Below are 27,991 nucleotides of genomic sequence, written 5' to 3'. Positions count from 1 at the left end.
TTTATCTTTACTTGAGATAAAGACCTAATATAGAATATAAAACTGTAACCAGATATTTACTGATACTTTTTAAAAACTGTCTGACATTAAATGAGGCCAAACATTATGCTTTTAAATGAGAATAATTAACATTTGCCATATTTCAATTGCTGACAGCCGGCATTCTGTTATCAAGGCATCATAGTGGTGAGTCTCCTGAAAGTCTATTGTTTTGGTCCAGTGAATTTCTTGCACAAAACCCAAAGTAGAAATGGCAGTGTGGTAATAATACAGATCATTTTCAAATATTGGAGAATATTTTTCCGCTGTGTATTATGATTGTGTTCAAGGTTTTAACAAACTATAATAGATTTAGTATCTAAAAAAAAATAGAAACACACAGACAGATTGCAAAGTGTGAATCAGTGAGAGGAGGAGACCAGGATGGACTGAATAAGCCATTTGTTTGTCTCTCTGTTGTCCTGCCTGGCCTTACTTGGTGCCTGGCTTCCAGGGTCTCTCCCGCTGCCTGTATCGACCTCTGCCATCGTCGCATTGGCATTTTTTTGCTCCTGTGAGAGCAACTCTAAAGCGTGTCTTTATCTCGACGTCTGGAGAACTCGCTGCAGGCCTGACGATGCAGGGACTGGGGAAGACGGAGAGAGGAGAGCAGGGACGCGACATCGACCTGGCGTCGATGAGATCCACCATGCCAGCCAGCGGCCCGCTGCAGGTCAGTGCGTCCCAAACAGATGGAGCAAGTCGGGTGAATAGGAGAGAAGTTTTCCTGCTTGGCTCTGTGGCGCTTCTTCACCACATTCCCCCTGTTTACGTTTCCCTCTCCCGTTTCTCTTTCATCTTTGTTGTCTTCCTCCTGGCATATCTGTTCCTCTGAATCATTGCTCCTGTCTTGGCTGCGCCACACAGCTGTGGTATGTCCTGCGTACGTGAGAGCTGAGGATCAGAGGGTTGCCGTTTGCCTCTTCAAGGTTTAGGTTCAGTGCCTGGACACTGTTCCAAGGCAGAGATGTGATCGCAACATCAATCAAATATCAATTAGTACCAAGGTGTGAAGGTTAATAATGGATTCAAATGGAACCATTTTAGGTTGTAGGAGCAGGCACTCAAACTGCGAAGAAGGGAAGGTCACTGACAGGATAAAAATCTGATACAAAAAATGGGGAGTTTACTATATCACAATAACAAATGCATCATATTTAATGTGTATATTTATGACACTTCTACCTCTAACACAGTTGGTGCTTTTCTCAAAAGCTTATTTACGGAATCAAATATTTGCCCTGGGCCACCTGGTGGAGGACCTAACTATTATAAATAAGTTAGATTAATTAGATTACAGTTAGATTAATTGGTCTCTCTAAATGTCCTGTAGGTATGAGTGAGTGTGGACATGGTTAGCTGTCCTGGGTATCTCTCTGACGATTCGTGGTAAACCTGCCCTACCTGCCTAATGACTGCTGCAGACAGACACCAGCTCCTCAGGAACCTGTAGAGAAGCACAAATAAAGACAACAGATGGTTGGATGGATAATGAACAGTGTTATATATAAGCTAAACATACTGCAGTCTGATTTGTTTACATCTAAAACAACGGTGTGAACACTTTCTAGATCCATTCAAACCTGCCAGCCATCAGTTAATGAAATTATACAACCAGTCCAGCTCTAAACATGTATCCATGTTTGAATGAGTTACCCTGTATGAATGAACCTTATTTGTGCCGACAGCCTCAGTAAGAAAGGAAAACATTGTCCTTTATGGTGTTAGAGGTTCTTGCAGAAAACAGAAGCTCAACACCTCAGAGAGGAGCTTTTAGCCACAATCTGCCATCACTTATGTCTGTTGCAACATATGGCTTTGTACAAAGATGTGTGGCCAAGTCCTCACCGCAACTATTCATTGCTGGTGGCTTTAATATCTGTCGACAGATGTAATGAGAAGCATATATTAAGCTGAAGCTGAAGTGAGTTCATGTGGGAGCAAGCATCTGGGGCACAGCAAAATGTACATCCTGTTAGATAACCAACACTGTTTGATACCTCAGTCATGCCACTCACAGATGGAAGCTACTGAATCTTTAAAGACATTGTGATCATAATGTATATGTGACTATAAATGCCGGCGACAATGTGCAAGAAAAATATCTTAGTCCCAGCTATGTACTGAGATTAGATGTGGTTTGACCTACAGATTCAAACTTCTGCTGATGTTGCACAATAACTGAAGGGTCTGAAATTGATAGCACGTTGACTCAGACTGTTAAGGGTTACTGTTTGACATTTTTCTTCATTTCACGCAATGCCTTGGCGCAATTCTTAAGCATTTACGCGTAGCCTTAAATCCTGTTTTGTTGTGATCCATGATGATAACATTGGCTGAACCTGGGATATTTCATGTGGACTCCTGAGTTTTTCCATCTGTCTGTGTGTAGCCATCATGATGAATCTATTTCTATGGTGTGAAGGCTTTGCACCTCTAAGTCACTCTATGTATAGTGCACAGCAGCAGTGTGTGAAGTGCTGATAAAGACTAAGAAATAATCACATGGCCTCTCAAACCATGAGAGTCAAGTTTCGATGTTAGTAAAAGAGAACATTTGGAATGCATGTTCTATGTTTAGAAGCAATACTGCGCTTTATACGATACCATCTCCTATCAACATGTCAACAGTCTTTTTTTTTAAATGACTGTTGACATGATGTGTGTGAAGATGTGCGTCTTTTGAAGCAACTAGCTTCTTTTACACCGATGTAGCCGTAATCTGGAAAGAAAATTTAGATTTAGATTGCCACTTATAATGAAATAATTGATTGTTGCCTTCTATTCATATCCTGTGGAGAAACTAAGAAAAACAGGTTTCTGACAACTAAAGTATTTGTGTTCATAGACATACTAATGCTAGTGTTTTTTAATTTCTGAGGTTGTGGGTTTAAGCTTTCAATTATATACAGAAATTTGCACAAAAAAAATTTAATTGGTCAATAATAGATATTGCCTACCTCTATAACCTTTTGAATATTATTAGCACTGAAATACTGAAAGTGACCCAAAATAGAACCAATAAATTCACTAAATTCCTTCAGGTTTTCTCTGTTTAGTTTCCCTATTGTCACATGTATTCATGTCTGTGTATTCACTAATCATTTTCCCCCAGCCCCTCAGTTCAGGCCTCAAGCCAGCTGCAGGACACTCTGATTTCCAAGAACCAGAACAAAGTTCTTGTTGGCCAAGGCATTTGAAAAACTCAGGTGCAAAACTCCTGTGAAGTCCTCACATTGCCCGTTTTCTGCAGCATTTGATTACAAAAGTTGTCAGACATTACACAGAAACAAAATCTGCAAGTTATCCGAGTATAATATATTATCAACACAGCATCACATCAAAGATGACTCTCTTAATCTGATGTAGAAACTAAACAACCCCATAATGTTATGTTTTCCCAGTGAGGAAAAATAATATGCTTTTATGTAATGGGAAGTTGGAAATCTTCAGTTGCTGAAAGATGTCTTTCAACTTGAAAGCAACTTGTCTGTCCCATTAGGCAGTTTATTCATACAGACAGCAGGACTTTGTTCCAACAGCTCCTAGTTTCTTGACTTTTTGTTCAAACCTCTGAGGTCCCTCGTAAATCAGTGTGGATGTACAGCATGTCCCGTGTCCTACTGTCAAGATAAACAGAACTTTGACAACTTAAATCCCAGCGGCCTTTCCTGTATGACAGTCAGAGTCGGTTCTTCAATGTAAACAAGTTTGAACTGGTTAGTCAGTGACTTTGTCAGATAATGGAAGAAGAGGGGCCACTGTAGGGCAAGTCTGTGCAATTTAATATTTATATGTGTTATTACATTCATTTTCCATCCCTATAATATTGCAGAACTTAATGTAGGCTGGTGTGTGTGTGTGGGGGGGGGGTGTAGGTGTGCGTGCGTGCGTGCGTGCGTGCGTGCGTGTGTGTGTGTGTGTGTGTGTGTGTGTGTGTGTGTGTGTGTCTGCATGTAACTGTTACATTCAGGCAGGGGGTGTGAAGTACAAAAAGTTGTGCAATTGTCTTTGTGATTCTGGGAACCTTTGAGTTTAATCTTCAAATGAGACGAGACTTTAAACTGTTGTAATGACTAATGTTGTGACAACACATTCAGAACATCACTTTTTAATTTGTAAAAAAAACGAAATATAAAATAAGATTATATTTTATATATAATATCAGATTAAATATAAAAGCATTATTTTCCCTCTTCCTAATAAAATATCTTCTACTTTGTTAGCCGATCACATAAAATCCCTATAAACTGATTAGACAAACTGATGTTTGTGAAATACGAAAGCATTCAAGAGGTGTAACTACTGTTGCACTCCAAGTGAAATATATTTGATCAGTTTATATTTTAACAAACAGATCAGAAACAGGTTCAGAACATGGCTGAGTGAAATTCTTTGCCATCATCTGGGACGAGTAGACACACACCCTATGACACATATTTGTTTTTATTGTTTCACTTGTTTTCCATGCAGTAATTTAAAAACTGAAATTAAAAATGATAGTACTGTCAACTCCAATTAGTTGCATTTATGGTGACTAGTTAAGCTTAATCAAAAATGGTTCAACTTTGAACATCTGGAAACCAATAGAGACGTTAATGATTACCGGATGATGTGCATCTGATTTCAAAATGTTAGTTTCATTTCAATATGATTCGTTATTCTGGCATCATGTGCATTTTCTGTCATCTTCTTTTTATATATTGTGTGTATTTTGTAAACCATGAAGGTCAAAATTGTACTCACACATTCACATTTACATACAGTCCAACAACATATTGAGTTAAAAAGCCTCTTAGGACTTTGGGTGTGTGCTTGGGATTGTTGTCCATTTGAACCACCCAATTATGTTCATAATCTGAAATGAAGTTGAAAATTTTTTAGGTAATTCCTGCACCCTACTCTTCCATTTTCCTCCAGTAAAACAGCCCACAGCATGACTCTTCCACCACTGTATTCAACTGCTGCTACATGATTCTGTGATTTGACGTTTTTTAAGTTTGAAAGAATCTCGTCTTCAGTTGTCACAGACAGCTCAGTCTTTGTCTTGTTTGATTGTAAAACCCTTCATTTAGAGGATTTAGCTTTTCAATGTTGGCACTGCCACATTTTAGTGCCAATTTAGGGCAAGTGGCAGCTTCAAAGAAGCTGTTCACAAACAATTTTCCCCTTTTTCCCAGAGTTTGTATGAGCCTGATAAAGCCTAGATTGATTGATACTGCAGTGTCAGATATAAACAATTAAATCATGACCCCCGCATCCCTGTGTCTTCCTCTCCTTCTTTCTCGTAAACTCATAATTATATTGTCAGGGTGAAAAAGAGCAGTTATCTGGCACCATTATTGTCACCACAAACTCTGCTTCCACTTGGGCTGGAATCTCCGTCCTCTTGTTTCCAGCTAGCGACAGACTCATTCTGCTCTCTGCATGATATAGTTTATGATGACAGTAATGTCAAATTAAGTTGAGTGGCTCCTCAGAGCATAGAAATAAATCACTGCAAGCGGAGTTTGGGCTGAGAGTTTTGTGCCGCGCTTTTTCGTCTTCGTCCACTGGTCCTGGTCGCGCTTGCCAAGAAGCAGCAGGAAGCCCCTCTCTCTAACGCCTGTGCTGGCTCGCTGGGACTTTACAACGCTACAACTCAAGTATGCATGCACACACCCCAGCAGATGCACATAAATCACAAACACACACTAGGCCTGTAAAGCTAGCTTCTCTCATTCACTGGCAATCTTGTCTGAGGCACATTTATGACTGCTTATGTACTCTTCTCTTCAAAAAAAAAAAAAAAAAAGACATCACTGAATATACGTATTTCTTTCAGGTAAATATTTCATCATTAAACAAAGAGTCCATGCATGTAGTTCGGATACAAATACAGAACCTCTTGTCGTTTCCTTTCTGAACTTGTTTCATAAAAAGTGGCACTAAAATGACAAGTGAAATTTATTGTAACTGTCCTGCGAACATGCATAGTATACGCTCAACCCGGGATAGAATCTGACCTCGACTTTCTCTATGAAATGTGTTGCTACGGCTAAGTTATTGGGCTCATGTGTTTGTGTTAAGACTGAGGTCACTCGGAGGTAAATACAGACCTCTTTCTATCTGTGTTTCCCTGCCCTTCAGCAAAGCGGTTAGGTCACTGGATAAGACAACGCGAGTGTCTGTGGGAACAAAACCAGACCTGAATTTTTCTGCTTGGTGTTGCATGTATGGCTGGCAGTTTGTGTGTGCATGTATATAAGCGCAGAAGTATATATAAGTATATAAGAAAGGGGTGCAGATTTAAATTACAAGCTTTGGAGGCAGGTATCGTGTCTAATCAGAGGCACAAAGGGCATAATGCAAGTTTAGAAAGCAAATTTGTGGTAAATTTGTGGAAAAGCTACAAGAACTTGTGTCCAAAATTGGATTGTTACCAATCCCTAGGTGTAATTTAAGATTTTCCAGAGGTATAAAGATCTAAAGTTGGGGCAAAGAATTAAGGAATTGTGTTTATTGTTTACGGCAGTGGTTCAGGCTTACGTCATCTAGCCATCGTCAATGTGTCTGTGGTGAGGATGGAGCTAACGCTAACTTCATCACAGTGATATCAGGCATTCTGTGACACAAACCCACTGTTGTTAATTCTTCTTATTCATTTTTCTCTGCGTGAATCCATAACAGAATTGGAAGTCATAAATTCGTGTTTCACACATAATCCACAACCATTGTCTATTAATACATTCATGACTCTAGAAAAGTCATGAATTTAAAGTCCGAGCTTTAAAATGATTTGGATTATATTTATTGATCAGTGATAACCATGAAGTACAATAAACTATTTCTGTTTCATGCCACAGAAAGATCATATAGAGACGCTTGTGTTGCACTTTCAGGATTTCCCACAACCAAAACTATGCTTCACAGATTTTTTTCAGCATCACATATCCCTGTGCACACACATATACATCTTATTTATGGGCCTCTGTGGACTTGAATAAACAGCCATACTGATGTTTAGCTGCCTCTACTGTTCTCAGCAGTGTGAGTGTATCGGTGCATGACCTTTACAGTGAAAACAAACATCCTCAGCCTTTGTCGGGCAAACCACTTACATTTTTTCCACAAGCAAACCAGTAATACAAAAGTGTTGATCAGGCATATTAAGCAACTGGAGCCACTTAACAGTAGGCCTCCATAAATTATGTTATTACTGTAGCTCGACCCCAGTCTGCTACAACGCTGGAATGCCGGGACCAAGTTAATGAACTGACATTAATAATTCAGTGCTGAAGAGCTTTCTCAAGAGGAAATTAGAGCGGTGGTTTCAAGATCTTTAGTGTTTGAGATTATTATGTAACTCTATGATTGACATGGATGTTAATCGTGTAAATTCCTAATGTTAGATAAATTGCTGGAGTTTATTTGCACATAGGTCTTTTTCAAGTTCCAGTTTGGAAAACGAAGGAACACACTACACTAGTCTGAGGAATGTGGACATATAGCTCTTGTACTAGTAATACAATGACAGAACAAGCTTTAAAACTATTTCCCTCAAATGAATCAGTTTAATCAAATGTTGTGTGTGTAAACGTTTCTGCCTTCTGGGAATACTGTAACTTCCAGGTTCAAAAAGTGCAACAGTGAAACTATTTTAGGGTAATCTAGACTGATATGTTGACCGTATTGGTTGGTTTTTTTAGGTACGGTGGTTTTGACCAAGTACCGGAACAAGCAGGATCATCAATAAGCAAAGAAGTCATCATGATGGCAATAAAATACCAGAAAAACAAAATAAAATCTGAGATTTCAAATTATCTAGATTACAGTATGTCGAATGTCCAGTGATAACCATATAATACAATAAGCTATTTCTGTTTTAAGCTCTAGAATAACATACATGTTTTAACGTTGTTTGTGTCCTAGAAAATTGTTTTGCTTAATGTGTGTAAAGTGGATCTTTACAGGAGGGAATTATAGGAATTATCTTGACTGGGTGCACATGTGCGTTGCGATATGTATAAAAGGTATGTGGTAAAGTGAAGCAGCATGTGCCCACAGGTACAGATGAGCAACGATCCACACACTAGAAGAGTTGTGTGCATGCAGATGACACTTCTTTCCCTGAAGCAATGTTCACAGTAGACATTTATGCAGTTAGTTGTGTATGCATATTTGTGTCCTATTAGTCCAATATAAGCTCCAATATACGCGTTTTTCCCCTGCAACATATGTTCACACAGTCTGAAGTATATGTATACATACTTTTAAACAAAAATCATAAACCTTGATCTATGGTTGATCATGTCTGACTGGTTGAACCAGCACAGGTTACTCTTGTAAAACCTTTCTTCTCTTTGTCTCCAACTGTCACATTTAAAGTACAGGAAAATAAAGTCGGCAGTCATTGAAAATGTAACACAGAACACATCAAAAGTCTACACACCCTAGTTAAACTGTCAGGTTTTTGTGATGTAAACGAATGAGACCAAGATAGGTCCTTTGAGTAGGAATGTCGCCTATAATGTGAGCAGTAGTTTTGTGAACATCGAACGGCTGCATTCAAGTTCACCTTAAGCAAGAGCTAAAACACACCTACTGTCAAAGTTCCACTTGATACAGATACATTTAATTTGCTTTTTCTTGACATGTTCATGTTCTTGTTATCTCACAGCAAAAGTCAGAGGAAGAGTTTAAAAGAGTTTGCAACAAAACATAGTGAAGATAGATGTCAAGTGGAGAGAAAACAGGAGAACCTGAATGTTCTACAACGTATTTTAAAACTCAAGTAAATGTACTCGTTTACTTGCGTTGCATATTGTCTTGCAGTCATTGGTGCAGAATTCTTGGAACTCGGGAAACGGGATCACTCTCACTCACAGGAAGCGAATGCTGCGGACGGTGATGAAGGCCGGGCCATGAAAGCCAGGAAGTTGCTGGGAAGAATGTCCTTTGACGTCACTCACGTTTGAAGGCCTGGGGGAGGTTCAAACTCCTCACATCTGTGGGAAAGAACATCTCTGTGGAAAGAGTAGCACCAGAAAATAATAATAAAAAAAAACACTCTGAAGTACCACTTTCTCATTTCAGAAGTTCTCCGTTCTTCTCATTGCACCTGCTCTTACGATGGCACATCTCCTCAGGGTCCTATCCAAAACATATCCACAGGCTCAGTGTTGCTGTTTACACTAAATCATACGCACACACACAAGCCTTCAATTATTGTGCCCATCCTAAAATCCACTTGCCTTGTTTGCTTTGGATACAACCAACTGTAAATTGAGATTAAAGCGTGGCAGTTTGTCTTTTTTAGGTCAGTGGATTTTAAATCAGCCAAAACCTCAAACGCTGTTGGGACTTGTTTTCTAACCGCAGTGTTTGCCACTGCACTCAAAAGCTCACATGACTCAGGTCCTTTGATCCTTTAATGATTTTAAAGCATCAGCACCGACAGTGTGCCACACAGAGACAAAGAGCAAAGAGGAAACATGCACAAACTTTGGAAAAAATATGTACTTGGAATGGGTGTCGCATTTTTTTGGCCTATGCAGATACGGTACTTTGCAAAAGTATTCATTCCTCTTCACCTTTTTCCAAACTTTGGGATTTTATGACAGACCAAAACAAAATATTAAATTGTTAATATAAAACACATCAATCAATCAATCAATCAAATTTTATTTGTATAGCACATTTCAGCAGCAAGACATTTCAAAGTGCTTTACATCATTACAAACACAGAATCACAATGCAACATAGAATCAATCATTAAGTCAAGTTCCATCAATAAGTTTGTAATTGATTACATTTCAAATACAATTCTAAACAGGTGGGTTTTCAGTTGAGATTTAAAGGAAGTCAGTGTTTCAGCTGTTTTACAGTTTTCTGGAAGTTTGTTCCAAATTTGTGGTGCATAGATCCTGAAAGCTGATTCTCCTCGTTTGGTTCTGGTTCTGGGGATGCAGAGCAGAACCAGAACCGGAAGACCTGAGAGGTTCTGGAAGGTTGATACAACAACAGCAGATCTTTAATGTATTGTGGTGCTAAGCCGTTCAGTGATTTATAAACTAACAACAGTATTTTAAAGTCTATTCTTTGAGCTACAGGGAGCCAGTGGAGGGACTTTAAAACTGGTGTTATGGTCTCTATCTTCCTGGTTTTAGTCAGAACGTGAGCAGCAGTGTTCTGGATCAGCTGCAGCTGTTTGATTGATTTGTTGGAGAGACCTGTACAAATACTTTTAATTTAAGTCTGGCATGCATTTTTGTTCACTCGCTCTTAACTCAAGATTACAGTCTCATTATGAAACCACTTTCAGAATAATGTTTAGGGTTAGATAAATTATGTAAATGATGTAAATGGGACTTCTTTTTCCAGTCCTTCAATAATGATTTCTTCTTGCCACTCTTTCACAAAAGCCTGATTTGTATAATAGTTATTTCTGCATTTTTTCCCACTCGAGTTGTGGATCTCTGAAGCGCCTTTAGAGTTACCACAGGCGTCTGCTTCTCTGATACTCTCCTTGCTTGACCTGTTTAAATAAACAGCCACATCTTGTCCGATCTGCTGTAATGCCATACTCTTTCCATTTTTAGACGATGGAATAACCAGCGCTCTGGGATGTTAAAAAGTTTCTAAAGCTCTTTTTATAGCGTAACCCTGCATTAAACGTTTCCACATCTTTGGTGTGTTCCTTGGTTTTCTTGATACTATTTAATAACTTATGTTCTCCAAAAAAACATCTGAGCCATTCAGAGAACAGCTGGATTTATGCTGAGATTTACCATTACATCACACAAATGTGGACTCTGTTTATTAATAAAGGGAATTTCATAGGTATTTGGATAGATTTTTATATCCTTTCCCTTTCTTCAAAATTATGCACCACTTGTTTGTATTGGTTGACATTTGCAAAGTATTGCGTAACACACCTCTCCTACAATGTTCACCAGTGTGCCAGTCATATGCAATTTTTGAAAAAGAATCTAAAAAACGTCCTGCTATTCTTATTTGTATCAGTCTGCTACTTCACTTACTGAAACTGCATCTGACGCCAAAAGTTTCCCTGATGCCCAACGTAGAGCGCAGTTGTTTCAGCTTTGTGTTGGTTCTGTATAAAACCAAGGGGGGAAAAGCTCATTTAACAACCAGAGTGCAATTACAAAGCCATAAAGTCCTTTTAAACATCCTCTGCTACATGTCTGAACCGCACTTTGTTTATTCACACTGTTCACTTTGTGCAAATTGACATGTCTATCTCAACAGTTAAGTTTTGCAAAGATTTTTTTTTTTTTTAAACAGTCGGCGGTTTCAAATCCTGCAGTGTATGATGATGCAAACACACACACACACACCCTTTTGAGCCAGATCTACAAACACCAGCTGGAGATATTAAATCACCCAACAATGTTTAGAAATGTGTGTTTATAAATTCAGTTGAAAATCCGGATTACAAATGTTTCCCTGTGTGATGCACCGGGAAGCATCTGGGGGTTTTTGTGTGTTTTTTTTTTTCAAACCTGAAAACAGAGTGAAAGCTAATAGCAAAACTGTTTCCCCTGCTGTTTTAAGTTTCCACGGTGAAGTTCACTTTTTCTCATACAGTTTTACATAAAGAAGCTGCAAGATGTCAAGGTTAAATCTGATTCTTCTTGTTGGGAAAACACTCCTGATCTCGAGGCCCTGGTGGATCAGAACTGTTGGGGCACAAAGAACTGAGTTATCAAGATTTTAAGTCTTAAAAATAAACTAGGTTTTAAAACAAATAGTGGAATTCGGGCAATGCAGTTCAGTGAACTAACATCTTTTAGTCCATCAAACATTTTCTTGTTTTAAAAATAATGTCATCAACATTAACTGAAATGAATCATATCTAATCTGGAGGTTTAAAGAGCATGAAATATTGTCTGCCTATTTTACATTAAAAAAAACAAATAAAGGAAACTAATACCAAAAAAACAAAACAAAGATTCAGACTTTGTCTGTCCTTAATAATCTCACATGAGTTAATGGCATTAAACATTAAAAATTTATAAACTGAAATGCAGAAAGCTGAGCAGTGGTATCCAAAGTTTGTCCTTAAATTCCAAACGTACAATTTGGGGTGTGTTGTTGTTGTTGTTGTTGTTATTCTTTCCTCTGCTAAACAATTAAATACACACCAGACATTTTAATGAAACAAACAAAGCAACTTGATTTGTGTAGAAAAGATTTAAGTAAAACCGAGACATTTTTAAGTAAAAACTTACTTTTTTGGAGTCCTGAATACTTTAGGTAACTTTGACATTTAAAAATCAAGAGTTCACCATTTGGCACATAAGTAGAGACGTTCAATGGATGGATGGATAGATAAAACATAAAGTTTGAAGCAGGGAAATGTTCCTGCTTTTGAACACAAAACTTTACAAAAAAAATCACCACAGTGACACTGAAGACACTTGTGTTTATGATCATGTTTGTAACGTTACCATGACAGCGAGCTGTGGGACTGAGAACACTGCAAGTGCACACACTGCTGGCATATGATAGAAATCAAGATCCACCTGGCACAAACCCACAAGAAGTGTCACACAGTTAAATGCACACACACACACACACACACACACACACACACACACACACACACACACACACACACACACACACACACACACACACACACACACGTCTAACATTTGTCAAGGCGTATTATGATCATATTACAGTATTTAAAATACGTCAGCCTCTTTCATAACATGCTCCTGCAGGATGACTGACAGAAGAACCAGGTGTTTATGGACTCTTTTTCACACACAATATAAAAGCATCAAAAGTTGATAATTGCAGTAAAATCGACATACTATCAACTTTTACTCCAAGAAAAGAGAACGTAAAACATGAATTAAGTGCTTTAAGGTTTAAACGGCAAGAAAACAGAATTCCACATAAGGCACCAGTTTAAAGTGTGTGTAGTCAAAAGTAGATCCCAAAATAGACCAAAATTCTTTTCAAAAGATCATCAGATTGAATTCCTTTTTCTTCATAGACCTATGCACAGAGTAAAAAAGAGTGGGTATGTTAATCACTACCCAATGTTCTAAATAACATGAACCCACTCTAGGAGCAAATTACATTAACATTGTTTCTACAACTTACGTAACATCGTAGTCGTCGTGTTGGATGGAAATGTAGTGACGACAAGGTGTGGCTGCTTCACGCTGGAGAGCAAAGGCTTGTGGGACTGAATCAGTCTATGACTGTTATAATTGTTTATGCCCTTATGGACTACAAATGTTTGTTGATCTTTGATGAGGTTTCCTCTGCTTGCATGTCCAAGAGTTATTTAAGCAGTCGTTCACTTCTTACTTGTGAATCGCTATGAAAATTTGCATAAAGTAGATATCATAAAAACTTTTATGTGCTTAAAACAACAAAATTACACAAATTAAGTAGAACTGTTATTAGAAGTTATATAAATTAAAATGCTTGTGTTTGAGCAGCTTAATTTATATGTTTCTGGGGCAGAAAAGTGATTTAATAATAAAACTTTCAACAAGAATGAGGTACACAAGACAGGGAACAATGTAGAATATAACAGAAGAAACCAGCAATGAACAATGGAAACCAGGGAGCTTCTTAACAAGAGAGGAGGCGTCATCATCAGTGACATGAACATCAGGCGAGCGCATCAGGAGAACGAGGAACAGCTGAGGGAGAGAACTGGACCGGGGGACGGAGAGAAGGAGACAAAAAAACACAAAATAGACTACAAATCTAACACCGATGTTAAGAGAATAAAGTAAAATGCACAAACAGAACACAATAAATACAAGAGGTACCGACTAAAATGGCACAGAACCGAACTGGACATGGAAATAAATAATCAGAACCCAAAATGACAGGAAACCCAAACTCAAAGCTGTCACTTGAGAAAAAAGTTCCCCTTTTATTGTTGACAGTTTTAAGGTTTGGTTTAAATAGCTTTCAAATTTTGAAATATTATTGTTTTCATTGTGTGTTTGTTGATAATTAGATATAACTTATACAATAATTTTTATGCTTCATTATTTATTGTTACTCTTCTTTTTTTTATTATTGCTGTAAGAATATGACCTCTGTGGTACAAATTATACATACAAATTGATCTTACTGCAATTAATATCTAATCCTGATTAAGACTCAGATTTGTTTTTATTGAAATGTCTGTTTTTATGTCAAGATTTTTTCTTGTTCACTATTTTATGGTTCACTCACATGTAAGCAAGACTGAGCTAAGTTGACTTATTAGTAAGCATCTCACTGTAATATAGCATACATCTTGATAAACAAATAACATTCTGAGACTGATCAAATTAAAGTGAAGCAGCATTCAGCGGTGCAGTTGTTATGTAATCTGTAAACCACAGGGTTGCCCAAGCATGCAGAGCAGAAAGCAGCCAGTTCCAGAGTGAGGAACTGAAATAGGAAACTCAGTCATATCATGTGGCCCAGGTTGGAAAGGGCATCAGCTGATATCAGATCAGAACCAAGCTTCCTCTGCGCCTCTCAGATAGCAGATGGTGGAAAAGAGGACACTCTCTGGAAGTCCAAGTTAGAAACCGATGTGCGGGTGACCAGAAGGTTCCCAGTGTTCTTTCCTGAGTCCAGTCGCCGTAAAAATCGGACTCTGTTTTCTCTCCGTGTGGGGGGTCAGTGTTTCTTTAACTGAGGCTGCCTCACTGCTGGGGGTCTGACACAAAAGATCACTGAAGGTTGGCAAGTTCACAATTTATTTATTGTTTTTATTTCTCACACATACCCAAAAATAAAACGGAAATAAAGGGGTTTTTTTTCTAATTTAAAGCTGCCTTTTAAAGAATCTGTTATTACTGTGGAACATTTAACTCTAGGTTTGTTGAGTTTATAAACGTGACTTTATGGTTTTGTCATTTAAAAAGTTCATGTTAATCTATGATTTTTTTTGTGAACAATTTGGAGTTACATTGCACAGAAAGATCTGAAGGGTTACGCTGTATTCTCCGAGTGCTCACAAGTACTAGGTATGTTATATGTTAGTGTTTCATTTTCAATGCTGGCAAAAAGCAATTTAAAAGTCAAGTAGGTTTTTCAGTGTTACTGGCTTATATTGGAAACATGAGAGGATAACTCATCTATAAGAGTCTCAACCATAGATTTAACGTATCTGCCTTTATGTTTTGGGTCATTTATAATAGCCTCCGTTAACATCACCCGACAATGTAACATCTTGACAGCAACCAAATACAACTTCACAAGACAAACTTCACTTTGTCAAAAAAAATTCAGAGTGTTTTTAAAAAAATGAATGAAAAAAAAAATCACAAGATCTCATTCCGTAAGATCTGGTTACACGCTTAAAGTTTATGTTTATGATTCTCTACATCTGTCTTTCAAAGACCAAAGAAATTAATTGCAATGGTATGAAAAATAGTTTCATCCTTAGAGATTTCTTCTGTTTTTGCCTTTTAGTTACACTGATATTATCTTTTTTAATGCCAGGTGAACCCAACCCGAATAAACACAAAATGTAGTTTATTTTACGTTTTTAAAAGGAAAAAAAAGCTAACCAAACCAACTTATTAAGGACAGTGAAATTCAGGGCCCAAATGCAGAAACCAGGCAATGTTTAAAAGAAACCAAGGTTTTGAACTGACCAAGTCAAAGTCCGGACTAATCTAGTTCAGATTCTGTGGCATGATCATAGAAAGACTTTAAATGCTCAAAAGCCCTACAGTGGGAGTGAATTGCAATTATTCTGCAAAAAAGTGTGGGGCAAAATTCCTCCATGTCAATGCAAGACTCACTTGTTGCTATTTAGTACAACTGATGACAATTGTTACAACCAAGACTTGCACAAAAAGTCGTTGGGTTTAAGGATGATAAATGATTTCACATTGGGCTAGATTGGTTTGGATTGTTTTCTTAATAATAATAATAATTTAAAAACTGCATCTTGTATTTACCATCTTTTGTTTTCATATCACTCTAGTTTAACTTGTTTTAAAGTATAAAAACGTAACTGGGCGTTCGGTCAGGCAGTTATAGTTTCACAAAAAAACAAACTCCTTTGAGGTGAATAGAAAAGGACTGAGGCGGGGGTCGTTTCCTCAAATGCATGCGCCATTTTAACGCTGCCGGCAGTTTTGCTAATTATAAGGCACCAAACAGAGAGAAACTTCAGCTACGGACCAAAGGTCAGGGGTGAATAGCTCTTAGCCTTCTGCATGTTTGTAAAGTGGTCTTAAATCATGTGTATATGCTTGCATGTGTGTGGTGAAATGAATGTGGCCCCTTCCTTGCCTTTTTCAATGTCACAGTGAGGACTAGAAGTCATCTCAACAATCCCCAAATTACACAAAATGACCGACACAAAAAATGCAGAAAACACATGGCCTCTTGTAAGCTGTTGTTGAATTATTTGAGATAGCAATCACATTTTCTAATTCTTTTCATTAAAAGCAAATGTTGGAATTTCCTGAAGGATCAGTGTCAAGTGTTGAATCTTTCCGATACTTTTTTCCAGAAGCTCCACTCGTGTCTCTGACGCTGTATCTATCTGCTTCCCTTCGAACTGTCTCTTGCTTTTTCTGTCGTCTGTTTCTCGTCATCTGCTTTTTTGTTTTCCTCCTACTCCCTTAACCAAAGGGCCGTTACGTAAAAACCAAAGAGAAAGACGAAGCCTTCAGGCAAAAAGAGCACATGGGGAAAAAATTAAATATAGTCAAATATACTGGCACGGAGACAAAGAGACAGTGAAAATAAGATACAGTATATAAAGAGCAACAGAGATCCACTCCTAGTCGAGGTTCTCTTCCCATTGGCTGTTATGCTGTCCAACTAGAGTCCAGGGGAGGAACACTTCCTGTCTAAGCATGCAGAGAGCAGGAGGTGTTCCCATATGAATCTGTGTGTATTTGCACCGCAGAATATTTTTATGTCCTCCTCATTCAGGTACACATCATCAGTATGCGTAATGTTGACGTGTGCGTATAGGGGAGCTTCAGGCACAGATAGTGTACATTTTGTGATATGGCCCTGAGCCCAGATATAAGTTTTACAAGGGCCTTTTGGATGAGTGAGAAAGCAAGTTTTATATAAATAGCAGCCTCAGAAACTAAACAGGGAAAGAGCAGCTCTCTGTGTCAAAGTGCAGTTTACTTTCAGCTCTGGCTGACACACACAAACATGTACATATTTATATAACTCCACACGATCCTCAGTGTCTGGTCGCCTTTTCAAACTTTGGTTCTCTACCAGAGACCTGTTACTTGGAGTATTCCTAACTGGAAAGAGCTCTCCAACGTTGTCCTTGGAATCCACTGGAGCCTCTCTCCCAGTCCGTGGGTCATAACCCGATGACAGCATGGTCTCTGTGACCTTGGCTTTCTGAAACCTCTCTATTTCTTCTTTGAGCCTCTGGTATTTCTCAAGTTTCCTATGTTCCTTCTTGATTTGCTGTCACTTAGAAGCTCTACGTCAGACATCACCTCAATCTCCAGTTCGCTAGCTGTGTTACAACACTGTATACATTGCGCCTTGTTAGTAAATGCCAACAGCAATTTTTAAATTCAAAAGCAAGATTTGTGTGATTGATCTCAGCCAATGCCCAGTCAACATTTACATGTGGAACCAACAGAATAGGAACTGAAAAATGGCCACCAGGTGCGACTAGCATTATGTTACTATATTCCATCATGTTAATTCTGTGTACATTTCAAAAGGCAAAACAACTCTAGTAAAAGTGGGACCAGTTAGCTGAATTGGGATTTCTAGAATGCCTGTGACGTAGTCCTATAGTAAAGTCCTTGCTAAAATGCAAGCACACAACACGCAGACAAACGTACGCACATTCGACATAACTTATTTTTTGGTTTCAGCACAAACTGCCGAAGTTCGTCGTGGGTGCACCCGCGGTGTTCCTGCTTCATATCGAGTTGTCATATCAATCCTAGCTTGTAATTTTCAGTGTCAAACATTTTTAGATGCCAAACAGAGCTATTTCCGGATTAAAGCGAACTGGCATGCTGGCAAAAACAAGAATTGCAACCAGTTGGCGAAACAAAGCAAAACAGGGTTTACAAAACACATTTCTGACATGTACCCATTTTTTTCACCTGGTTACATATACTTTGATATAGGTTTACTTTAGCTAAAAGTAATTGTCTAGCTTTTTTTTGTTGTTGTTTTGATTGGATGGGGTTTTTTGTTTTGCCTTCTTGTGGGCGGAGCCTGTGACTATGGACCTTATCACTGGGGCCGCTTTTCATTGGCTGAAGCCAATTCTACGTGATCAGGTGCGCGGCCGTCTCACAAACACACTTAGCTTCCCGCTAGCTAATGGCAGCATAATGGCAGCACTGATACAACTTCTACACCTTGAAGCCTGTCTGCTACAGTCTTACGTTAGCTAAACAGTTGCTGTGGCGCATTACAGCCGCTGTAGTTTCTAAACGTTGGACTAATTACCTCGTTCTTTTGTGAGTTTACGTCATTCACAACAAACATCAAATGGAACAAAATATTTCATAAAATTTTAACAAACAAATGGCTTCTACCGCGATAATTATGTGAAATTAAATGAATTATATCCCAACTTCAGAAGATTTGCCTTTACCTTTCCAGAGCTCTTTGGTTCCTCCTATCAGTCTGTAGCTTCTCATATTGACGTCATCAAACCAAATTTCAGATCTACCATAACTGACTGACACCTGCTGGCCTCAGGTTTGCATACATTACTTGCATTTAACCCAAAAGCTTTCCATAAATAACCCATTATCACCTAAGGAACGCTTTATGACTATCCTGCCTTTGCAAAATCTATATGGTGCCCTCTTGATCGACCATCTATGAACAAAGGTGAAGCTTGAACTGGATACTTCCAGACCCAAAAAGCCCTAAACAAGTAGATTTCCAACTATCATCATCGTAGCAGACATTCTGGAACAATATTACCCCAGAACTTTGACCCATTCAATTTGTTGTGCTACAAATAAACATCCACCAAAATTGTAAGTTATTATGGCTACCTTGCATATAAAACTACGATTTTTATGTTAAAAATCAGCATTATCATGCTGAAACTAGCAAGAGTTCATGAAGGGTAATTATTGTAACTGAATGGCATTTAGAAAGTATTAATGCAGATCTGTATTTCTTTTCTTAATTTTATTATTCACATGGTATTAAATTTGAAGAAAAAAGGCTTTGGAATAGTCATATTATAAATGCAAATTATTTTGTTTACCTTAACCCCACTGCACAGTACCGTACTTTTTTTGCTTTAAATTTCTTGTGTAAATCTGCTTATTTTGATTGAGCTCCAACTTTCCTGCTGTTGTACAGAAATGTCCCCATTGTGGGACAATAAAGCTGAGTTTCTTCTTCTTCTTCCGCTAGATTAGCACTGCAGCCTCATAGCAGGAAGGTCCTAAATCTTTCCATGTGGCCTCTGCTTGTTTTTTTCTATAAATATGTTGTCTTTCTAATAGTAGTCCACTTTAAAGATTATCTGCTGTAAGAATCAGCATGTTCTACAGCATTACCACAGAGCAGTCTTTTCTTTAGATCAAGACAGTGCTTGTTTTGATTCTCCATATGCATTCCTTCATCATATGGTTTTCAGCAGGGAGATCGACATGATAAATGCTCCTTTAAGAAGCTTGTATGATAGAAATCCTCCCTCAAAGCCAGGTCACATTCCATTCGGGAGGCTGAAGTAAATGTGAGAGCTCGACGGTCAGTAATGACGCATGTGCTGATCCATAAAGGCTTTGCAAGTCCTGAGTAGCTTTTATTCTGTGCGGACATGAGCCACAGAGTATTTTTCCGTCTCTTGTGGCGTCCGATGAGTGAGAAGAAATAATAATAGCTCAAGTGCTTCAAGCGTTGTAAAAGAAAAGAAATGGAAAAGAACCACTTTTAGATTATTTTAAGATGCAGAGAGCAAGTATTCATTATTTTCACTCGTACTTTTTTAGATGAAGCCTTTGCCGACCTCCTGCAGCAACATCCTTACTGCTGTAAATATTGACCTATTTCCCTCCATCATGTCGAGAGAAACAAAAGCTGAGCTACCAATTTATGAGCACATTTTTCTAAATGAAGATAAGTGCAGATTAAGCATGATAAATGCATGCTTGCAAGTCTTACACTAAGCGAACGCACATGGCTTGTAAAAGAGCCGTGTTTTGGTTGTGATGTGTGTGTATTTTGGCAGCATGCCCAAGGCCGGTGTTGATAAAGTGTGACCACGCGTCCCCAAATGAGGAAAAGATGGACGCATGCCGGGATACATACATGCCATTTTCTGAAAAATAGCTATTTCAAACATTGGCTTTTTGAATCTTCTTTGCTCCAAACCTAGTTGTTTCTCTAATCCTTGTGGAAAGAAAAGAAAAAAAAAAAGAAGAAAAGAACACAATACTTGAATTTATATGGCTTTGACAGAGCCATATAAATGCTGCTGATTCTAGGAACTCCTGAATAGTTTCTTGGAGATTTACTCAGGCTGGACCAAACCTGTTCTGTAGCACAGGCTGTGTGGGGAGTTAGATAAAAACTTTTAGCACAAAACAAATTTGAAACCATAAACAAGTTGATATGGTTTAGATTACCCACTGAGAATACTTAACCTCTTGAATAAATACACCCAAACTTGATGTATTTCGGTCTTGGCATTTGACATTTTAGTATTTTGATCAGTCGCAGAACTCCAAAATATTCATGTCAGTGAATTATTTGATGTCAAAGTGCACCTGGAAAATCAAAACACAGCTTTAATGCAGCAGGAAGTGTGCCAAGCGTGAAAGTAGTGTTGTAGCTGTGGTGTTGCAACACTGTGAGGAAGAAACCACATCACATGATCTCTGCTGGCAGAAGCCATGTTTACATCCTGCGTTCTGCTCGTGTCCCTTTTGTTTGCCGGTATTGGAAGGCTGCCCTCCGAATATTTCAAAAAGGAGGGCAAAGGAATGTCTTTTCAGTAAAAAGATCCTGCCTCCGAAGCCGCCAAGATATTAAAAATAATAAAGCTTTTAGGGCTAAGTGAGTTTTGATTTGTTTGCTGTCGTGTCGAGAGAGATTTTTAGTACCATTCTATACTCTGTTCTTTGTAGTGGTGCAAAAATGGTGCAAATTAATACTTAGAATAGTGGGACCAATCAGATTCCACTGTTATTTTGAGTTAAGTGTTTGTTAGATGTTATCTAGCAAACCAAAACAACAGAACTAATGGCCAATGGCCAACTGAGCACAGTCTCCTTTCTGCACAACCACACAACCTTCAGATGAAGTCAGGAATCTTCTCAGCATACCGAGGCATGCTGCCTCCCTTCTACCTTTTGCACAACAAAAGGAAACATGTTGGCATATTTCTGGCTCAACAGCTGCAACAAAATATGCCCCATAAACTGGAATATGGCAACCCCTAAATTCTATTCCAATGCCATCCAATACCACAACAACGACAACAGAGAGATTTCTACATTATGTTGCCCTGACAAAAAGCTTTGATGACATACAAATATACATGTGAGGTTTATTCCGTAAGAGCGCCAGGTTATGGGTTCCTTTCAAAATGCATGTTGGTATGTGGTAGCAGGAATGAAAACAAAAAGAAAAGACAACAGTGGATGCTGCTTGTTAGATTTAGTTTTGTTATTTTGTTCTTATTTAACAGAGAAAATGCAGAGATTACAGTTTCCTGAAAAGTACACAAGACAAAAGTACAAGGAGGTTTAACTGTGTTAAACAACTGCAGTACATCCAGAATGTCAGCCCCTCGGTTTATTCTGGCACAGAAACATACATTACAGCACAATGAGGTCATAAAGTACAGTGTGTCCTGAGTCTGTATATGATCATCTTTATGTATGTGATCCATGCCTTCCTTCAGCTGTCCCAGCGGCCCGAAGAAAAACACACTTACGATTTACGCTGCACTGACTCTACTTTAGGTACAAATAATCCAGTCATGGTCTAAGATCTGCAGCTCAGTCTTTACTACCTATCATATGAACCTACAGTTCAGTCTCAGAGGAAACAGGGGACATCACATCCACCAGGCTCCTGCCCCCAACATTTTGTGTCATAAACCGAAGGCTTATGTAAGGGTGTATTATGTTTTCTTTTCTTGTCATCTCAATGAGCTGCTTATAAATACTCGAGCAGATATCTTTTAGCAACTGTCTGTTTATAAAACTTTCCAGCTTTCCCATCAAATTATTCTCCCAGGGAGGGAGGGATGTTTGCGTTACAGCACTACAGCTTGACTAAAGTGCAGAAAGTCACTCGTTGTGTCTTGCCCCAGCCTGCATTTCAACAATGGCAGTTGATGGACATGGAAACTCTTGTCTTTTTTTAACTACGGCAAACCGTTTCAGACAAAATGAAATGCTTGTAGAATAGAAAATCTTATGTACAACACAAAGTATTCAGCTTTTAAAATCCACACTTTCTGCATTCTCAGAACAGATCTATCCTGCGGCTTTTACTCAAGAGCAGATTTCGTGCAGCCATATCTGCTTTTAATAAGTCTATTAAACTTATTTAAATACAGCAAGTGCTTTTGAATAGACAGTGACCCAATTCCTATTTTATTGCTGAGAATAGACTCGATAATTTCATACGGCCTTAAAAAATGTGCAAACTGAATGCTTTTCTTTTAAGAGGGGAAATAGCACATACCTTTTTAAGCTCTGGATCTACTTTGTTTAAATAAAATAAATAAATAAAAGTGTTGTAAGCTTACTTTATTGTTGCTCAGGTCAAAAATAAAAAATTTAACTTTTTTGTAGTTTTAGTTTGAAATTAAATTATATATTTTTATCTGGCCTATCGGGACTTTTGAATGATTTTGAATCATTTGAAAAAGGTTTGGACACCTAAACCAAAGGATTTGTCTGGAATCCATACGCACTAAAAAAAAAAAAAAAAAGCCAGCAAGACAGCAGCTTTTATGATATTTAGACTATTGTTGTTGATAGTTGTTGGACTTGGAAAATTATGAAAACTGCCAACTGCACTTTTTCAGTTTTGGCATATTATCTAGAAGGAAATGTCAACACGGGCATGCATGTGTTATTTTAGCTCTTCGGACTCTGCTGCCCTCTAGTGGTTTTATTGAATTTTTCATGAAGTTAAAAAGTAAAAATTTGATTACGTTAGACCTTTTCCACTGGTCTGCACCTTTTATTTGTTCCATTCATATTTTATGATATATTCTCAAATGTTATTGCTGTACACTCTCTATTTTTATGTTTCATTTAAAGGACTAAAACCAAAGATATTATAAGTATTACTATTGCTTTGGTAATAAATGACTCATCTTCACTTGTTTGTGTTTCAGGGAGTTTCCACACCTACCTTGAACATGAACCTGTATGCTACCAAGAAGACAGCAGCTGAAGGCATGCTAGACATCGCTCTGTTCTTGGCTAACATCACGCACATGAAGACTGTCATTGAACAAGGAGCAGGATACAGGTACTCCGCTGTAGGTGTTTCTTAGGACACCACAGTCAGTGTGTTGCATCAATAGTACATTTTGCAAACACATTTGTCACGTTTTGATTCTCAGGTACTATGCTGCTGTCCTGACGCTCATATCCTTCTCCCTGGCTCTTCAGATAGTTGCCGGCGTTTTGATTATCATAATAGGTGAGCAGGAGGAAAATAAATCATTCTGACTTCAATTTCAGATCTCGTTTTTGTATTGATTTCCTAACCATATTAACACATTAATTCATATATATATATATATATATATATATATATATATTTATTTTATTTTTTTTTAAGCAAACTTTGGTACAACATGTCTGTGTTCCAAGTGTTTTCCTGCATTTTGTTGTTAGTTTTTGTATGCGTTGATCAATGTGTGTTGCAGCCCGACGGGACTTAAATGAAGAGGCCAACCAGAAACGCCTGGACAGCTTGAACAACAAAGCAACCCTTGCTATCTTCCTCATCTTCATCACCAACATCTTTATTTCTGTCCTTGGGATGGAGCGCACCGGCCTATTTGCCAGGATGCACTTCTGATTCTCAATTTTTGCCGAATGATTTTTATTTCTAACACATCTGATCAGACCGAATAACTGTCCTACTCACCGAATGACACGTTTTTTATTTCATCAAGTGTGAGTGGACTGGGCCAAAGAACCAACTAGTTGTGTGACTGTCTCCATTTTGTTGTCTGTCTGTGCATGTGTGTCTGTGGCGTTTATGTGCTACTGATGTGTGTGAACGTGTGTGTCTGCACAGCTCGTTTTGAGCTGACACTCCTCCCCTCGTGCCGACGATGTTTGAACTTCCTGAACAATCTGGTCACTGGCATCATCTTCCTCACCCTCCTTGTAAACATCATCAAAGCTGCATTTGGCACACAACGCAGCTGCCTTCTCCGGTGGCTATTTCATCGCTTTATCTTATGAGTTATACTTAGCTAACGTACAGTAAGTACATTAATTCATAGACATAACATTACATTTAAATTTCCAATGAAAAATTTCATAAAATTTCATATTGTTTGTGTATTTATTCAGACTAACAACATGTGGGATGTTCAGGGTGCTTTTTCCCATTCCTTCCCAAAGTACTGACAGCGTTAAGATCCCGACTCTGCGATTGGTTGTTTCTGACCATGAGCAGAGCGTTTCTGCAGATGGCAGAAGGACCACATGGAGGAGGCAGAGAAAATTACATTTTCTTTTTTCACAGATTATCTGTCTCATGTTATACTGTCGCATCATAGTGAGTACAGTAGTTTTAACAAATAACTAAAACATTGTTTATAAAAGTTACATACAGCAGCTTTAAAGTTCATAGAAGCAAAACAAGCTACCAGCCTTCATTATCAAATAGCTTTAGCTACATACCTAAAAAAAAATGTAAATAAAAAGACATTAAAAAAATATCTTGCTGAAATAAAGCCCATGGTTTACAATGTGTCACAATAGGTGACTAACTTAGCATAGAGCAAAACTATGCTAACATGCTGTTAGCTTTCGACAGGTGTTGAACAAATAGCTTAAAGTTATTATTAATAATAGTAGTATTGTCCATGTATTATGAATGGATGGATGGATGGATATTAGCAGTAGATGGATAGCTAGCTTAGCACAGAGGAAACCTTGAATTTATAAACAGTGCACTTTAGCGAGATAGCAGTGGGCTCACTTTTTAATTATTACATTGTAATTAAAGTACAAGCCTAATAAACCAATATTTAAGAAACAAAGTAAAATGACCAAACATCAAACTCATCAAAGCTGCTCTCATAAATATGAGACTTTAAACAGATAATTGTGTACGAAATGCTGCTGTTCTATTCTTAGAAGTTAAAGGTAACAGATACAAGCCAGAAAACCGACATAGGCCTATACTGAAATATGATTAATTTAACTTTTCCAGTTGAAGACAAGTTTGATCTTATTTACACCAAGGTTTTGCTGTCATAAGAAGTCTCAATTTTGTTTTCCAGTTAAAGTTATAAATTAGACAACACGGAGGCTGGAGGGGTGTATGACTGAACTGTATGAATGCGTGGAAAGGACAATTGCGAGACTGTAAGCAACAACCGTATGCGTGCGTGTGTGTTTGATGGTAATGTGGGAAATTGTTTGTTGTGTCTGAATGCGCACGCATGTGTGTGTGTGTGTGTGTGTTTGTATGTTGTAGCCCGCAGGGACCTGAATGTGGTGTCCAATCAGAAGCGACTCGACTACTTGAACAACGTCACCACGGGCGTCATCTTTGTCACCACTGTGACCAACTTCTTCGTTAGTTTCTTCGGCTCCAAGAGGACCGGCTTCTTCCGCTGGTTGCTGGCCAGACTCCACTTCTGACACAGACAAGACCGCAGACGCCATCTGATGTGCACTGACACAGCTCAACGATCAGGACAAATTCAATTCAAATACAATTAACACCTTGATCTGAGACGAAATTAAGGCAAATAAATGGACTCTTTGTAAAGAGACTCAAACTATAACCTAGCTAAAATGTTGCCTGTTTGTTTCTTTTGTGGGGCTATGATTTTCAGACTTTTATACAAATGTTGGACGTATTCTGTCTTGCCTGTTGTTTAATGAATTTCAGTAAACATTTTTACTCCATATTTGTACTTAACTTAAAAACTGCTTTTGAGGTTCAGTTTCAGTGAGAAATCAGGGTCGATGACTGTAAACTTTCACCTTCAGAAACTTCAATAAATCCAGTGATTTGAAGAAAACTTGGGCTGTGCCTGTTTAGTTTTTACGAAGAAGTAAAATATAAATGGATGTCCAGGAGCATTAAAGCATGAAATAAAGTTACTTTTTTTCTCTGTATTATTTTTATTGATATGGGTGAAAGTGTGATACAGACTTTCTTTTTGTTTATTGTGCTTTTGTGGGACACAGGCCGTCGGGATCTGAACAACTCTACTCTGCAAAGACGTCTGGACTACTTGAACAACATAACAACCATCATAGTCTTCATCACAACAGTCCTCAACTGCTTCGTCAGCACGTTTGGCATGCAGCGGACTGGATACTTCCCATGGCTAATGATGCGCATTCATTAATGCACACATCAGCTCTACAGAAGCTTATGACATTTTTTTTGTTTTTGCAAATTGGTAACTTTGCTTTGTAACTTTTTAATAACAAACCTCGAGAGAAGGTGGCTTGGGAGGGAGAGGCGCTATGCAGCAGACTGTTTATTTATCAATTAGCCTAATAATTAATTATAGGCATTTTTTCTCGTACTGAGAGTGAATACTGGAGAAATCCAGACAGGACAACTCCAAGCCTCTACGCTACACACAACTGTGCCAAAAAAAAGAAGACAAAAATGCACATATGCTAATTCTGTTGCTGATTATTTCTTTCCAGAAACATTCCATCCTCCTCTCTTCATGCAGGAAAAGTTCAATGAAGTAATAGAGCTGATCTCTTAATTTCAGTTGCATCAACAACACTTTTTATACAGCGTTTTTGTTGTTGTTGTTGTTGTATTCTTGGAAAATCCCAGCCAATTTCATTTGTTGAGTCTCTGAATGTAGGCACTGTGCAATCATGTGGTCACTAAGCATTTTCTCTTTTCTTGCAGCTAAATACTTGTAGAAATTCTACCCATTAAATATCGCTTTATCTCTCGATATAGAGCTATATCTATTTATAGAAAAAAATGTGTATCTACATATATATATAGATACACATGAAGACATATCTCTATATCTATATATAGATATATATCAATAAACCTTTTTATATTTAGCTGACATTATAAATTGATAATAAAGACAAAAGAGAAAATTATTGGTGACAGGGCCTTCATTTAAAGACTGTATGTAAATTAGACTAAGATCAACAGCCAATATTCTCTCATCAGGTTATTGCATTACTGACGTCAGTCTGTTTTGTGACTAAGCTTTCTTGTACACTTCAATAGTTCCATACAAGAATGCAAATGAATGAATTACTGTTAATGCCAAATAAAGTTTCATTTCACTCACTGGAGAAGTGCAGTGAGATTCCTGACGGAAATATAGATATTTATATCTGCAAATATTTCTCCTAAATGATACTATGTTGCAGAGATGTAGAAATAGATGTCTATGTCTACAACACAGTATTTTTTTTTACAGATGGAGCCATCCATCCATCCATCCATCCATTTTCTAACACCCTTGTACCTTAGAGGGGTCGGGAGGAGAGCTGGTGCCTATCTGCAGCTAACTTACAGACAGAGCAATTTAATCTAATTCACTTTTTCTTCTTTTTAGTGTCAACATTTGTAAAGAGTAAGACCAATCAAATATAAACGTGTTCTCTGTGCAAGAAATATAGTTTATCACCAGCTTATATAAAGATTACTAAACAAGACGAAGAAAAGAAAGGGCCTCAATTCAAATACTGTATGTAATAGACTGTTCGGTCGCCTGCACCTGATTGGTTCAGCTGGTCATTGGTCATCTCACGTCACAGAT

General features: G+C 38.0%; 1 protein-coding gene and 1 long non-coding RNA gene across 6 annotated transcripts; one reads left to right on the top strand and one right to left on the bottom strand.

Annotated features, from left to right (window-relative positions):
* Positions 1 to 62: 62 nt before the first annotated feature.
* On the top strand, positions 63 to 27,517 carry LOC102217440 (ninjurin-2-like). Of its 5 annotated transcripts, XM_023349800.1 has the most exons (5): positions 334 to 712; positions 23,366 to 23,502; positions 23,597 to 23,676; positions 24,283 to 24,473; positions 25,699 to 25,778. In XM_023349800.1, exons 1-4 carry the CDS (start codon positions 617 to 619, stop codon positions 24,450 to 24,452), a joined length of 483 nt encoding a protein of 160 aa, XP_023205568.1. In that variant the 5' UTR covers positions 334 to 616; the 3' UTR covers positions 24,453 to 24,473; positions 25,699 to 25,778. The 5 variants fall into 5 exon arrangements, with proteins under 5 accessions (XP_023205567.1, XP_023205569.1, XP_023205568.1 ...); XM_023349799.1 differs by lacking the exons at positions 24,283 to 24,473; positions 25,699 to 25,778 and adding an exon at positions 26,421 to 27,517 and having other exon boundaries at positions 63 to 712; positions 23,366 to 23,512; XM_023349801.1 differs by lacking the exon at positions 25,699 to 25,778 and having other exon boundaries at positions 330 to 712; positions 23,906 to 24,374.
* LOC111611786 lies at positions 724 to 8,891 on the bottom strand. The gene is made up of 3 exons (XR_002754226.1): positions 8,831 to 8,891; positions 1,444 to 1,486; positions 724 to 918 (listed from the first exon to the last, which is right to left on the bottom strand). It is a non-coding gene; the product is annotated as an uncharacterized LOC111611786 (long non-coding RNA).
* Positions 27,518 to 27,991: the final 474 nt, after the last annotated feature.

Source organism: Xiphophorus maculatus, chromosome 17, assembly GCF_002775205.1.
Source record: "Xiphophorus maculatus strain JP 163 A chromosome 17, X_maculatus-5.0-male, whole genome shotgun sequence".
Taxonomy (NCBI): domain Eukaryota; kingdom Metazoa; phylum Chordata; class Actinopteri; order Cyprinodontiformes; family Poeciliidae; genus Xiphophorus; species Xiphophorus maculatus.
The sequence above is the reverse complement of the archived record's forward strand: the minus strand, read 5'-3'. Positions and strand labels throughout refer to the sequence as shown.

What these genes read in the sequence shown, in the direction of transcription:
- LOC102217440 (XM_023349799.1), top strand. Translation starts at nt 617, where the DNA reads ATGCAGGGACTGGGGAAGACGGAGAGAGGAGAGCAGGGACGCGACATC. An exon ending in CAGCCAGCGGCCCGCTGCAG is followed by an intron (nt 713 to 23,365) that starts GTCAGTGCGTCC and finishes TTTGTGTTTCAG; the next exon opens with GGAGTTTCCACACCTACCTT. An exon ending in CAGGATACAGGTACTCCGCT is followed by an intron (nt 23,513 to 23,596) that starts GTAGGTGTTTCT and finishes TTTGATTCTCAG; the next exon opens with GTACTATGCTGCTGTCCTGA.